General features: G+C 42.4%; 1 protein-coding gene across 3 annotated transcripts in view; it reads left to right on the top strand.

Moving 5' to 3' along the window:
* The window catches only part of LOC142467315 (protocadherin-11 X-linked-like), a 1193920-nt gene that overhangs the window by 159680 nt on the left and 1019490 nt on the right, over positions 1-14750 (top strand). Inside the window, exon 4 of one of the 3 annotated variants that reach the window (XM_075572838.1) lies at positions 13778-13867. The exons of the other annotated variants lie outside the window; for them this stretch is intronic. Within the exon in view, the coding sequence (XP_075428953.1) occupies positions 13778-13849 (72 nt within the window). The 3' untranslated portion in view covers positions 13850-13867. The remainder of the gene's footprint in view (positions 1-13777; positions 13868-14750) is intronic. 3 annotated transcript variants of the gene reach the window in all.

Here is a 14750-nt window from a genome sequence, read left to right as displayed (position 1 = left end):
ATCTGCAAACCTTTTCTGGCGATTATTACTGTATTTTTCTACGAACATATAGGGGGCTATGTATAACAAATTGTTTTGCTTTTTAAGAGAATTGAAAGAGTGCATTGTGTAAAGAAAATCAATTTCTCACCTAAAATCATTAGCCTGCCTATGTTGGTCATTATTCATGTGCTTACAGCATGATTTATCTGTCTTTGTATATATGTGTGTGTCATGTTCATGCATATGAATGTATTATGAGTTTGCATTTGTCTTTTACGCCAAAGGAAACTTGCTGCACAATTTTGACACATGTACGGTGCAACAAAGTGCCACACACCATAGGTTTAATGTTTCATATAATTGACAAGTGTCACGGGTGTGCAACTCCAGTCCTCAAGGGCCACCAACAGGCCAGGTTTTCAGGATATCCCTACTTCAGCACAGGTGGCTCAATCACTGGCTCAGAGACTACCTGTGCTGAACCAGGGATATCCTGAAAACCTGACCTGTTGTTGCCCACGCCTGACCTATGTGCACCGCAGACAACATCCAGACCTTGTCTCTAACTCCCTCCCCAACATCATTACTTTTATTTGTGAAAAATAAGTTGACACACACATCCCACACAACACCCACAATTTTTTTGTATACTTTGGTGCAGGAGACTCACTAACTTGCTATTCTTATATGTGTCTGTTTTATAGTAACTCTCTATATATAAATAGCCCCCATATTTTTCCAATTTTACTTCAAATACTGACCATAATTCTATATTTTGCACATTGATGTAGCTATATTGTGTTGCAACATGCCATTTTAAGCAGTGGCTCGCCAACTCAAAAAGGGCCAATTTCACTGTGTCTCAACAGACAATTAATGAACAAATTTTTCTTTTTTAACTCCACTTGAAGTCACTCACCTCTGACTTAGATACTGAAGTGGTTGTATGATGCTTTCCGGGTTACTCCTGACATAGCAAAGATTTTGTCTCTGCTGCTCTCTGTTCTCTATTGTACACACTTTGCTGCTTTCAATTCATTTGTATTATTTTCTCAACAATTTGCAATAAATGATTTCACTGCAATGAAGCTTTATTGAAGCATTTCAAATTGTGTGCTGGAGAAGTTTGCAAAATATAGATGCAGGGCTGGTGCAACCACTGGGCGACCTAGGCATTTGCCTAGGGTAGCATATTTTGGGTGACAGAAGCAGATGCTGGGAGCAGAGTTGGCCGCTTAACACTGCCTCTCGACTGCAGCAGGAACTGTTGTTCAGGTCAGTGGAGGGGGTGATAAAAATGGGGAGGTGGGTGTAAAAATCAAGGGGGGAGGGAAGAGGGGAAAAGGGGGGGGGCAAAATGGAGGGGAATGGGGATGCAAAAATGGAGGGGTGTAAAAACAGTTGGGGGCGGTTGAGGGGAGTGAGTAGAGAGAAGGGTGGGGGAGAGAGTGAGGGGTAGGGGGAAGAGAGAGATGGGTGTGGGAGAGAGTGAAGGGGGTAGCGGAGAGAGAGTGGAGGGAGAGAGGGGGACAGGGAGAGAGAGGGGGAGAAAAAGAGCGGGCAATAGAGAGAGGGAGCAGAGAGAGATTGTATCGAGCAAGTCCAAACAACATACAAAACATTCTGTAAAAAAAAAATTTGGGGGGGGGGCGCAGAGCTGAAGGTTTGCTTAGGGTATAAAATACCCTTGTATCGGCCCTGTATAGATGTAACAAAACGTACTGCCGGCGTGGGTGCAGAAGTGTGTGAGGGCCAGAACCTGTATCCTTCCTGGGAGGATTAACTCAGTGTCGGTCCCGGCTTCTGAATGAGACCACCACAGTGTTAATCCTACCGAGCCAGCCACGCATCAGTGAGAGCTGCGCAGGGAGGCACACAGAGAGACAGCTTCTCTCTGGGACTCCTTTGCGCAGTTATTACAGTCTGTCTGGATCGGGATGACTAACACTGGTTTAATCCTCCACAGAATGTACCGCTATCGGGGGCCGCGGATCAACCACAGATGGGCCGCAGATTTTACGCCGGCAGTTAGTCTTGCTACACCCGTATCATCTAAATGGCATAAGAAAAAGAGAGGTGGTGTAAGAAAGTTAACAAAAATGGTTCATGTGCTTAAGAGAATAAGGCCCAGTTCCCTGAGGTTAACGTGAATACACATCGCTATATATATGCAAAAACAACAGCTGTTTGTGATCTCATTAGCACGAGTTTGATGCCATGTGAAGTTAGTACTGCCTTGTGTTAGCTTCACATAACATTGTGTTAAGCCTGTCTCACCCCAAGGCGACGTTACTCCCATGCAAACCCTGAATAGGTGTCTAATAAAAGTATAAAAAGAGAAGTCCGGAGCAGAAAAAGAGTCCCTTAAATAACAATACAATAAATCATACATAACTGTGGTCTTATACTTATCCACACCCTAGAACACAAGCCTGCACAACATACGGCCCGCCCAGACTCACTGTGCTGCCTGTGGGATCCGGCGGCTGGTGCAGTTGTGGGGTTCGGCGGCTGGTGCGGTGGCTGGCGAGGCGATCTCCGTCTACTCCCCTGAAAATTCTACTTTTTCCCCTGCAGGTCCAGAAAAAAATGTCTGTGCTTCGTCAAATGACGCGTTGCCATGGCAATGGAGGCTGTGACATTGTGATGTCACGCAGCGCCATGTTGTGTGGCGCCGGGACTGCGTCCTTTTGCCATTGCAACGCGGCGTAATTTGACGCTGCACGGCCATTTTTTTCAGGACCTGCATGGGAAACAGTAACAGTAACCCTGCCGCCGCACCACACCGCCGGTAAGAGTTGTGAGGGGGGGAGGTAAAAGTTGTGAGGGGGGGAGGTAAGAGTTTTGAGGGGGGTAATTTTAATTAAAGTGCGGCCCAAATCTGCTTTCCTTGGAGCAGTTTGGCCCATTTCACGTTATAAATTGGGCAGGCCTGCTCTAACAGATCTATCTCAGGGACTGGATGTAACGTCACCTTTATCTCCGAACTAACTAATCTAAGATTAAATCCCTGCGGTAACAATAACGGAGCTCTGAGGATCTGCACTGTTACAGGGAATGTCTCCTGTGCATATCATTAGCACTAACGTCCATTATAGTAACACAAGGGCTCATTATGGCTGAAAACAGCACTTAGTGAACCATTACTCAGCTTTGAAGATCCCCGTTAGCACGTAACGAGGTGTTAACTAAACTTTGTGGATCTGGGCCTAAATCACCAAACACTTAGGGACATCATCATGCAATTACTTTCAAATACCTTAAAAGTATTTACCAGGGATAACGTGGAAGAACTTTCCTTAGGTAGGGGGGTGCTAGAACAAAAGTTCATAGACTGAAACAGGACTTAGTAGGCTCTGGAGAAATGAGAAGTAATCCATCACAGAAAGGTAGTGGATACATGGCACAGCGTCCAGCAGAGGTAGTGGAAGCAAATACAGTTAAGAAATTCTAAAATGCTGAGAGATCAAGTGTTTTAGATTTTACAACAGCGTAGGAAATGTGCCGTCTATTGGTTCTTTTCTGCAATTTCTTCTATTTTTCGACAGTACATCTCCAATTCATTCTACCAGAACATGGCAACAGTATTTCTGGTGCTGGTCTTACGTTCATTTATTTCAAAGTGTCTGAGTCAGAAACATTATGGCATTCATGTGTATCGGTTGATGAAAGATGTTGGTAGATGGTCAAAATTCATGATGGACCTTCGTACCTTGGTACGCGCATTTGGGCTTATTTAGAAGATACAATGAGTATTACACATCTGTCAAGACTGTGTTATCATTATACATGATGATACTATTAAGAGAAGAATAGCTGAAATAAACTACTGTCTCAAAATCTCAATACAAGAATAGAGGGTTCAAGAGAATGTTCTTCCTCTGTTTTGGAAAGAAAGTTTACTAAAGTAATGTTATCTACACAAAATGAAAATATTAATGATATGAAAATAACAATACAACTCAACCCCGTTATAACGCGATCCGTTGCAACGCGAATCCACTTATAACGCGATGACAGCGTGGCTCCCAATTTTCGTATTTATGAATACTTTACAACACGATTATTGGTATCTTAAATACTTTATTGTACAATGCATACAATTGTACATTATTTCTAACGCGATCCGCTTATAACTCAATGTGATTATTTGGACCCCAAGCACAGCGTTATAAGGGGATTGAGCTGTGTATCATAGCCAGGCTAAATATTTAGTAGCCCACATCTTCAAGTGTGTTCTTGGTATGCAAAGTGTTTGTGCCAGTGGCTATTAGCAAAACATCTGCTTTGAATACAGCACCACTGTGCTTTCCTTTAGGCAGGATGTCTCTTTTGGCATTAAATTTCCCTTTTAATATCTTATTATGAAACGGATGCATTTTTAACAAGAACGAGAAAACTACTCTTAGGAGAAAACAGGAATGAAACTGACAGAAATATAGTTATAGAGACAGAGACATACTTTGGCCCAGAACCACAAAAGGGTGCCAAGCTTCATTTGAATGGATGTAAAGGTGTGCTAAAGCGATCTGGGTCTTTGTACTGTAGGTAGACAAGTAACATACTGTGTAGGACCATGTGAAGACCTTGTATTGAAATTGATGCCGGGTTTAAGCCTTATGCAAGGATCACATCTGAAGAAAGGATATATGTAGTCTTTAAAGCAGTGTTCTCAAACTCAGTCCTCAAGGGCCACCAACAGGCCAGCTTTTATGGATAACCCTGCTTCAGCATAGATGATTCAATCATTGGCTCAGTTGAAGACTGAGCCACTGATTGAGCCACCTGTGCTGAAGCAAGGATATCCATAAAACCTGGCCAATTGGTGGCCCTTGAGGACTGAGTTTAAGACCCCTGCTTTAAAGTTTACTTGCAATACCATGTGTTCATTGGCCCCATAAACTTACTGTATAAAAACAAACACAAAATTCATTTTTACAGTACCAAGCTAGATGCTATAATTATGCACTATTATATAGCTGGCTAACCGAAACAAAGCCATTGCCATCCAGGTGTCATTCAGCTATATCTTATTGTACCTAAACAAAGGTTCAATGATAGAAAATGATAGCAGCTTCCAAACGTATGACATATATAGGGGCCTATTCAATTAGCCTTAAAAAAAAATCGCTGGGCTGTTTACGCCGCCTGTTTTTTGAGCGTTGCTATCACGGTATTCAGAAAGCCTCGATTACCTGTAATAGCAAATTTCCCAAAACGGGCGAGTAGCGGGCGACGTGATGATCACCTCTCTCAAAAGGGCTCACCGACGATTTGTTCCAGCTGCAGAGAGAGCTGCACAGAGAGAGCCGCCTCTCCCTGCGCATATCTCGCAAGATTTTAATATACATTTTAATTCTAGTGTAGATGAGCATGGGGTCTCCGGAGCAGAACCGTGTTGATTTCAGGATCGGGGACCCACTACTTCACGAGATACAGGCCCAGTTATGGGATGCTGGTATCTCCTATGCATTTAAATGTCTCGCGTTACTTGACCGTGGGAATATTATGCATAGGAGATACCGACACCCCATAATGGGGCCTGTAACTTGGGAAGCAGGAAGTCCCCGGACCTCAAATCAACGCGGTTATGCTCCGGAGACACTGCTCATCTACACTAGTATTAAAATTGATATTAAAACAACTTCATTACCTTAGCGGCTATCCGCTACCCACCCGGGAGGCCTAACCACCCACCCAAGGGCCACTATACCCACCCTCTATCCATTGATTGGCACAATGGTATATCAGACCCATAAAATATGCACGATAAGCCACTATAGCACTCAATGGTCAACCTAATACAAATCATGAAAGCCAAAAATACGCAATAATAAAATAAATACACAAGCACCTAAACACCCCAACAAGAAAAGAACTAAATAGCCTAATAGTACACATCACTAAAATGTATCTATCACCAAAACAGCTACATAATTACAATTATGTTATTCCAAAACATAACAATACAATTAAATAAACACCTACCCAGTTTTGATGCCTTCTCCAATTTCAAAAGTTTTTTTAGCTTCCTCAATCTCACAGATATTTGGTGGTTTATAGCATTATAGCATATCCCTACAAACATTTTCTTTATACTTTTACCTCCCCTGCTAATTTCTATCCACAAGGTCTCTACATTTTCATCATTCCAATGCATAAACATCTTCCCTTATAATAGGTTTTAGATCCGGTTTAACATATTAGCATACTCCTCCTTCTCTTCTATTTGCTTGATCTTTCTGAAAAAGGGAATAACCCTCAAAATGAACTGCCCAGTCATGAGTTTCATCCCACCATGTTTCAGAAATGCCTATGATATTATACTGTTCCCTTGCAGCTATTAATTCAAGCTCCCCCATTTTATCTGTCAGGATTCTTGCATTAGCAAGCATGCATTTAAGTTTTTTTCAGCCTGTACTATTATCTTATCTGCTCCGTCCTTTCTGCACCAATTTGGTTTAGTCTTTAGAAGTTGTTTTTAGTATTACAGGTAAACCCCGTTATAGTGCGACCCGTTATAACGCAAATTCGGTTATAACGCGGTTTTCACGTGGCTCCCGTTTTTTTTAAATAATTATTTTTTTTAAATTTCAATTTTTTTTTTTTTGGGGTGGTCGGGCAAAATTGGGACAAAACATCCCCCCCCTGCTCACAGCTCCCCCTTGCTCAAAGTACACCCTGCTCACACAGTACCCCCCCTGCTTACAGTACCCCCCCTCTCTCACAGTATCCCCCCCTGCTCACAGTACCCTCTTGCTAAAAAATATCCCCCCTGCTCAAACAGTAACCCCCTCCCTACATAAAGTAACCCCCTTCTCAAACACGGTGTTCACACGGTGTTCTGTGGGCGCTCTGTGCACTCGCTGCACCCGGTGCGGCTTGTGAGATGTGGGCTGCCTGTTCCCCCTGCTCCTCTGCAGTTCCATTCCAGTGGGGTCATGTGACGTCACGGCACATGGCTCATGTAAAGAAAGCAGGGATGCCACAGTCTCTTCTTTGAAAGCCGATCCCATGCACATGCGCAGTGCGATCGTAACACAGCAGTGATATGCTGGGCATTCCTAACACTAACATAGACGGGGAGCAGAGCTGCCAGATGCCAGGTAAGAGATGTGTGTGGTTGCCGCTGCCCCACCGGGTCTGGGAACGCTGGGAGAGTTCTCAGCTTTCCCTCCGGCAGACGCGGTAGCAGTGATGCAGCGGCCATTTAAAAAAAAAAAAAAACGTGGCGGCCATTTTGTTTTTTTCACGACCCCCTTACTAACACGGTGGTCTCGGGTGGACCCCGAGGACCGCACTATAACGGGGTTCACCTGTATCTGTATTTACTATGGGTGTCTCGCTGCTTGTCAAATTCGCACTTGCCCCAATTCTACGTCCACAACCCCTTATTTCCTCATCTATTCTATTTAATTTGTTATGTTTCATTCCCCTCCCCCCTCCATCCTAGTTTAAAATCTCCTCCAACCTTTTTAACATTCTCCCCCATAGCACAGAAGATCCCTCTTCATTGAGGTGCAAACTGTCCCTAGAATATAGATGGCACCTCTCAGAAAAGGAGTCCCAGTGCTCTAAAACCCAAACCCCTCCTTCCTGCACCACTTTCTTAGCCATGCATTAACCTCCCTGATCTCTCACTGTCTCCCTGCGGTAGCGCATGGCACTGGTAGTATTTCAGAAAATACTACCTTGGAGGTCCTTGCCTTAAGCTTTTGGCCTAGATCCCTGAAATCATTTTTTAGGACCCTCCATCTTTCTCTAACTTTGTCATTGGTGCCAACATGTACAAAGACTGCCGGGTCAATCCCAGCCCCTCCCAACAATCTCTCTACCCGATCCACAATGTGCCGAACCTGAGCACCCAGGAGGTAACAAACCGTTAGGTTCGGCAGTTTGCCCTATCTACCTTCCTAATAATTGAGTCCCCTACCACCACAATCTGCCTTTGTATCTGAGCATCCTGTGTCCCCTCTGTGCTGGATGAACTATTTCCCTGGCTGCTAGAAGGCTCAGTCTCCCCCAGCCTTGCCACTTCTGCCCTGACAGTCCCAATATCTTCACTCAACATGGCAAATCTATTGGGATGGGTCAGCTCAGAACTGATCTGCCTCTCCCTATTGCCCCTGCTTCCCCTTCTAACTGTTACCCAGCTACCTACCTGCTCCTCACTAACAGTGCCACCATCTGCACAACTAGTTGAAGCAAGGGCCTGCTCAGTGAGCACTAAACCCCTTTCAAGATTGTCAATGTCCCTCAATATTGCAAGTTTCCTCTTCAGATCAGCAATCTTCTTACAGCAGTATGCTCCCTGGAACGGCTGCTCCAAATGCACATACATGTATTGTATTGTATGTCTTTATTTATATAGCGCCATTAATGTACATAGCGCTTCACAGTAGTAATACACGTGGTAATCAAATAAATAACAGATAATATAAATAACAGATCATGGGAATAAGTGTTTCAGATATAAAAGTAACATTAAGGAAGAGGAGTCCCTGCTCCGAGGAGCTTACAGTCTAATTGGTAAGTAGGAAGAACGTACAGAGACAGTAGGAGGTTGTTCTGGTAAGTGCGTCTGATAATAGTTTCATTGCCTCGGAGGTCCTGAAGTGTGCAGGGGGCCAAGCTTTCAAGCTTTATGTATCATGTGTCCAGTATTATCCACAGTGCTATTAATATGCTTCTTTAAGCAAGTGTGTCTAAATGTGGGTCTTAAAGGTGGATAGAGTGGGTGCTTGTCGGGTATTGAAGGGAAGAGCATTCCAGAGGTGCGGGGCAGTCAGTGAAAAAGGTTTAAGTCGGGAGAGGGCTTTAGATACAAAGGGTACCCCAAGACCACTTGATATCCTTGAGCAGAACGCAAGAGTCGGGATGGTGCATAACGAGAAATTAGGGCTGAGATGTAAGGCGGGGCAGAAGAGTGTAATGCTGTAGAAGTGAGGAGGAGAATTGTGGCAAGATGTGCATTTAGTGGCAACTTCAATCCTGCTCATTGCAGTAACTGTGAAGTTTAAAGTACCAACAATAAACTGTACTTCAATATATTTATTTTTCTTTTTCTTTGTACTTCAATATACTATACCTTTTAACTCCTTCCTTGTTAAACTCCTTCTAGTTTTAACTGCACACTTAATACAACCAGCACTTGAAATCAACCAGACTACACAGATCAGGACATGCAAGCTCAGGATTCGTGAGCAACCTCTGTTTAAATAGGGACACCAACCAGATGTGCTAGGTTAGTAATCAGCCAACCACACCCACTGCTAGCTGAGGCAGAAAAAAAACACAAAAAAACGAATTTTTCCTCTTTTTTCCCCCCTTTCTCCTACAGGCTTTCAATTAACACACACTTTGAAAAAAAAATGAACCCACTGCACACTCCCCAAATTCAGCCACCCCCCCTAGAATACACAGTAATTCCCTTCATCTAGTTTTAACAGCACACTTAATACACTTGAAATCAACCAGCCACACAGATCAGGACACACAAGCCACGCGTTTATGGATTGGCTAGCGGTTTAAATTAGTTTATTGTCTTGTAGGTTAGTGGTAGTGCTTTTATTTCTTGAATTGGTTGGATAGGTGTTTATTTAATTTTATGCTTATGTTTTGGAATACATAATTTTTATTCTTTTGCTGTTTTGGTTATAGATAAATGTTATTCATGTGTTCTATTAGGCTTTTTAATTCTTTAATTGTTGGGGTGTTTAGGTGCTTGTGTATTTATTTCATTCTTGGGTATTTTTGGCCTTAATAATTTCTATTAGGTTGACCATTGAGTGCTATAGTGGTTTATCATGTCCATATTATATGGGTATGATATACCACTGTGCCAATCAATGGGTACAGGGTGGGTATAGTGGGGCCGGGGTGGGTGGTTAGGCCTCCTGGGGGGGTAGCACTTTATTTACTATAGTGGTTATTAATCACGAAGGTGATTAAGGGGTTAGGTTATATTTTTTCTTGTACTCTTGCTGCCCACGGAGGTCATGGATCTGCAGTATGCTGAAGAGAATGCCGTCATGATGGCAGGGGTAAGTAGAACATTTTATTTTATTTATTCTGGCTGTCTAATGTTTTATTTTGAAGTGGCAAATGAGCTAATATCCATATCTGGATAATAGTAATTTTGCCCCTTACTATACTGTATGTGTTGGGGTGGTTGTTGGGGGTAGAGGAAGTGGGTAGTAGGGTTGTTATGTGTATTTTTGTTTATTGTGGGTACAGGGATTGGGTGAAGGAGGTAGTAACCCCTAGGATGGATGTTTAGGCCTACCAGGTGGTAGCGGGAGGGGTTAACCCCATTCATTACCTTAGCGGTATTAACCGCAAAGGTAATGAAGGGGTTAACTCCACCCGCAATACCCCTGCAAGGCCTAAATCCCCACCAAGTGTAAAAATACCACCTTCACCCACACCCTGCTAACAACAATAAACATGGTACTGGCAGTTAACCCCTTCATTGCCTTAGTGGTTAGCCGCTAAGGTAATGAATTTGCCTGTAAATGCATTTTTATTTCATGGGATTCATGCCGTGGGCTCTGGTGCTGGCATTAATGTGTATCAGCTCCGGAGACCCCCGGCATCAATCTGATGCAGAAAACATGCATTTTATTTTCTAAGTCCTCTCTCGCCGCCTTATCGGCAGCTTCTCACCACCTTCACGCCAACATTTCCTGGCGGGAGGATTTTGAAAGGAAATCGCCATTCTAGTGCCTCGATTAGCCCTGATAAACTAATCGAGGCTACTAGAATTGCACGAGCTTCAGAACCTGCCGTTAAGTGGCTTATCGTCGCTCACTCTGCGATTTGTTTTTGACGGTTGCAAAAATGTGCGATTCATGCCTTTATCACCCACTTATCAAGGCTTACAGAATAGCAGTCGGAATTTTGGGCAAAAAGGCGTTGATAAGTGGGTTATGAAGGCTTATGGAAGAGGCCCCTTAGTATCTTTGACAGTCTAATTCCAGTCTTCTAGGGCTAACAAAATGTAATTTATTAGGGATATCCCTGCTTCAGCACAGGTGGCTCAGTCATTGACTAAGAAGCAATTAAGGGCGGGAAGCAGGAAGAAAGTTGCTTATCTACCAATACACCATGTTGACCAGAATCGCCCCTTTTTATCTGCTTTTAGGTTAAGTCTCATCTCTACCTTTCCCCTTTTTTATTTTTGCCAACAATAAATGGGTTGGAGGACTTCAAAGATAAAAACAGTGAAAGGGTTTGATTATGAGAGAAGAAAGACAAAAATTTACAATGGAAAAGTTACTAATTTTCTGGAAAGATACCTAACTGATGGACTGGGTGGAGGCACTGAGCAACAGGAGGGGGCGAGAGGATAGGAGGGGCGATAGCAAACAGGGGTGCAAGGGGACATTGTATGGTCATAAAGAAAAATAGTGTGACAGGGAAAGGCTGACAAGGTAAGTAGCATAAAACAGGGAGAGAGTCACTAAGTCTTTGACTGAGCCTCTGATTGAGCCACCTGTGCTGAGCTGGGATGTCCTGAAAACCTGACCTGTCTAGGAGTGGAGTCACAAACCTCTCTTGCAGATTGCAACATACTGACAGACAGCATTCACTATAGAACCTCGTCCTTTGTAGGGATGTGTGATATTTGAGTCGTAAAGTTCATGTGTTTCACAAAAATGGCATTACTTTGCCAAAATGTACAAAGCTCGATTAGGCAACTAATGTCTCTCTCTGTCTCAGGGTCTGGATTAAATAATCTAGCCCGATTTGAAATAAAAAAAAAACGGACAAAACGTTGTTCATTTTCAAGCATTGTGAAATTTAGCACAAAAATATCAACAAAAAAAGGCACAATGTAAGGAAAATGCACTAAAATTCTTGTGAAGCTGTTTTGTGGCCATTCACGCATCATTTTAGGAAATAATTTTATTGTACCGTTGCATTCTATCCAGGTTTAACCATATGTAAAGTTCCTTATGGAATACATATGCACATCTCTTCCAACACAGGGAATTAGCAATATAATACAGCACCAAGCATTATTGTAAATATAGGACAATTTTAAAAGCTATTAAAAATATGATATATATATATATATATACACACACATACACACATATATATACACATATAAAGTAAGCAGACATGGAGACAGTTACAACAAATGTAGACATTTCAGTAGATAATAAAAAAAGTGACAAAAACCCTCCACCGTACTGAGTACAGAAAATAAAAAAGCACTAGTGCGCACATTCACACATCTCAGACAGGTCTGCAACATGCTTTTCCGCATTACCTTTAGCATACAATGTTTCCTCAGCAGCCAGGGATTCTGGGAAATAACATGCAAATGAGCACAGTGTGCCACTCTTTACTTCTTAATTTATGCATGTTAACATAGCTCCCTATTTGTGCCTGCCACATTCCACAGCTTTTTCAGCTCAGCGAGACTGCATGATTTAGCTTGGCCATGCGAAGGGGCAGAAACGGACAGGGAGAAACAGAACTGTGGGCTTCTTCTGTAAAGTGTGATAGCGCAGATGAGGTGCTATTGCATGACATGTCCCATTGACTTTAATGGGGCTTTTCATGGGATAGCACATTATTCTGTAAGGTTGTCACACCTTCCAGAATAAGGGCCTTAGACTATTTTTTGGGGGGATGGGGGATAAATGTATCATCATATATGAAAGACAACCGGGCACCGTGACCTGGCTTATCAGCAACGAACGGTCAAATCTATGTTTCAAAAAAAAAAAAAAGGTCCACCCATAAGAATTCTAGGACTTATTATCGACAGGTGGGGCACAGGTGACATCAGGAGGTGGCAACAGTCTGACATATTGATTTGATGGCAATATTCAGGAGCAGATAATTGATACACAAACACAGTCCATTGACTTCGGGTCAGGGTTAGATATTAATGCTTCATCTGAGAAAAATGTAGACATGCTATGAGGTGTTGTATCCTAATTTGGTATTTTGATTTGGGAGTAAATTAAAGATTGAATTCCTTATGTGAAAAAGCAATGTATAACAAACCCGCCGTCATATTCATTGTGCTGACAAGTGGGTGCAAAAGATTTCTTTCAACAACCCCTGCTTTGTTTAGTTTTTTGGTATTAATAAAGAACTCTGTACACAGTCTGCTGTTACCAACTGCTATGCCATAATATTATGATTCCCAAATACTGTGTAATTGAACAGGGCATTATTGAAGAATATAGCTTTATAGAAGAGAGTCATTTTCCAGTATTCATATATTTCAATCATATTTTGTTTATTTAGACTACCTGGGACAAAATACAGTATGTAGTGTGTGTGTGTGTGTGTGTGTGTGTGTGTGTGTGTGTGTGTGTGTGTGTGTGTGTGTGTGTGTGTGTGTGTGTGTGTGTGTGTGTGTGTGTGTGTGTGTGTGTGTGTGTGTGTGTGTGTGTGTGTGTATATATATATATATATATATATATATAAATATACCTCACAAAGCCAGTCAGCACACAGGTGTAAATGCAAAGACAGATGCTTATCCCATAAGTTTTCAATGGAACATATTTACCAGGCCAAAGTCCAGCAAAAAGAGACAGCACACTGTGTAGTATAATCCAGACGTCTTGTATTAGAACAAAGAATTGTTTGGATTATATTACACAGTGTGCTGTCTCTTTTTGCTGGGCTTTGGCCTGGTAAATATGTTCTATCTGTTGTATATATAATCTTAGCTAACTCTCAGCCGTTGTGTAACTTTGATCCTAAAAGGCATGGTACTGTAAAAATCTGGGTTACCCTTCACATTGATCTCTTCCCTTTATTCCAGCCCCTACGCTTTCACTGGATTCTTGATAATGCAGCATCAGTTAGTGTGGGGCAGCCTACAGCAGTGTCCTGATCACTGTTTGCTGTCTTGGTGAGTTTGCTCCATATCCTTGAATTGTAAAGGCCCATCATTTTTTTTTTTTTACAACAATAATCTACTGTATCTATTTTAAAGCAGCAATCCATGCACTGCTTCTTATTTTTAAATGATTATTATTTTGTTTTTATATAGGATTGAAGCAGCAGGTCTTTGTGAACCCCATTAATTTTAACTCCAGGGACCCCCTGCTTCTGGAGATACAGACCCCCGAAAGAGGTGCCGGTAGCCACTCTGCATAACTAGCAGGGATCACGTTGCCGCGCCCTGCGGGTCAATAGCAAGCTGTGACGTCAACAGATTCTTATTGGCCCATGTGACGCTGGCGCTTTAAAATTTGCAGAGATACCGGCACCCCTTTCGGAGGTCTGTGTCTCGGGGAGCAGGGGGTCCTTGGAGCTAAAATTAAAGCGGTTCCACTGTGGAGATCCACTGTGGAGATCCACTGCTTCAAACCTATGTTAAAAAAAACCCTGCATGAATTGCTTCTTTAAGGCCATCCTTATGCTATTACCAAAACCTGGTCCCCTGTCCTTATCTCAAAGTGACTCCATCGCATTCTATTATCATCATCTAATATCAGTTTCATGATAGTGTTAAGAATTTGTAATAAAAAAAAAGAAGAGAAAAGAGTATTACATATTTTTAATTACCACAAATTAACACAATTATTATTCAGTTAGTATGTGTGAGTAACAGCATGCAATATAGTGTGAAATCCATGCAAATTCTTGGATATATCCACACGAGCTTGATTCGTAGATGCCAATCATGTCGCCATATGCGTTAATAAACTTGATGACCTATTCCTTGGGTGTTATGCGCGTCAATTATGAGTAAGCAACCAGGTAGCGGTGTTTTGTTTTGATTGTCAAAC

Source organism: Ascaphus truei, chromosome 16 (genome assembly GCF_040206685.1).
Source record: "Ascaphus truei isolate aAscTru1 chromosome 16, aAscTru1.hap1, whole genome shotgun sequence".
Taxonomy (NCBI): Eukaryota; Metazoa; Chordata; class Amphibia; order Anura; family Ascaphidae; genus Ascaphus; species Ascaphus truei.
This window is presented reverse-complemented; position numbering and strand designations above follow the sequence as displayed.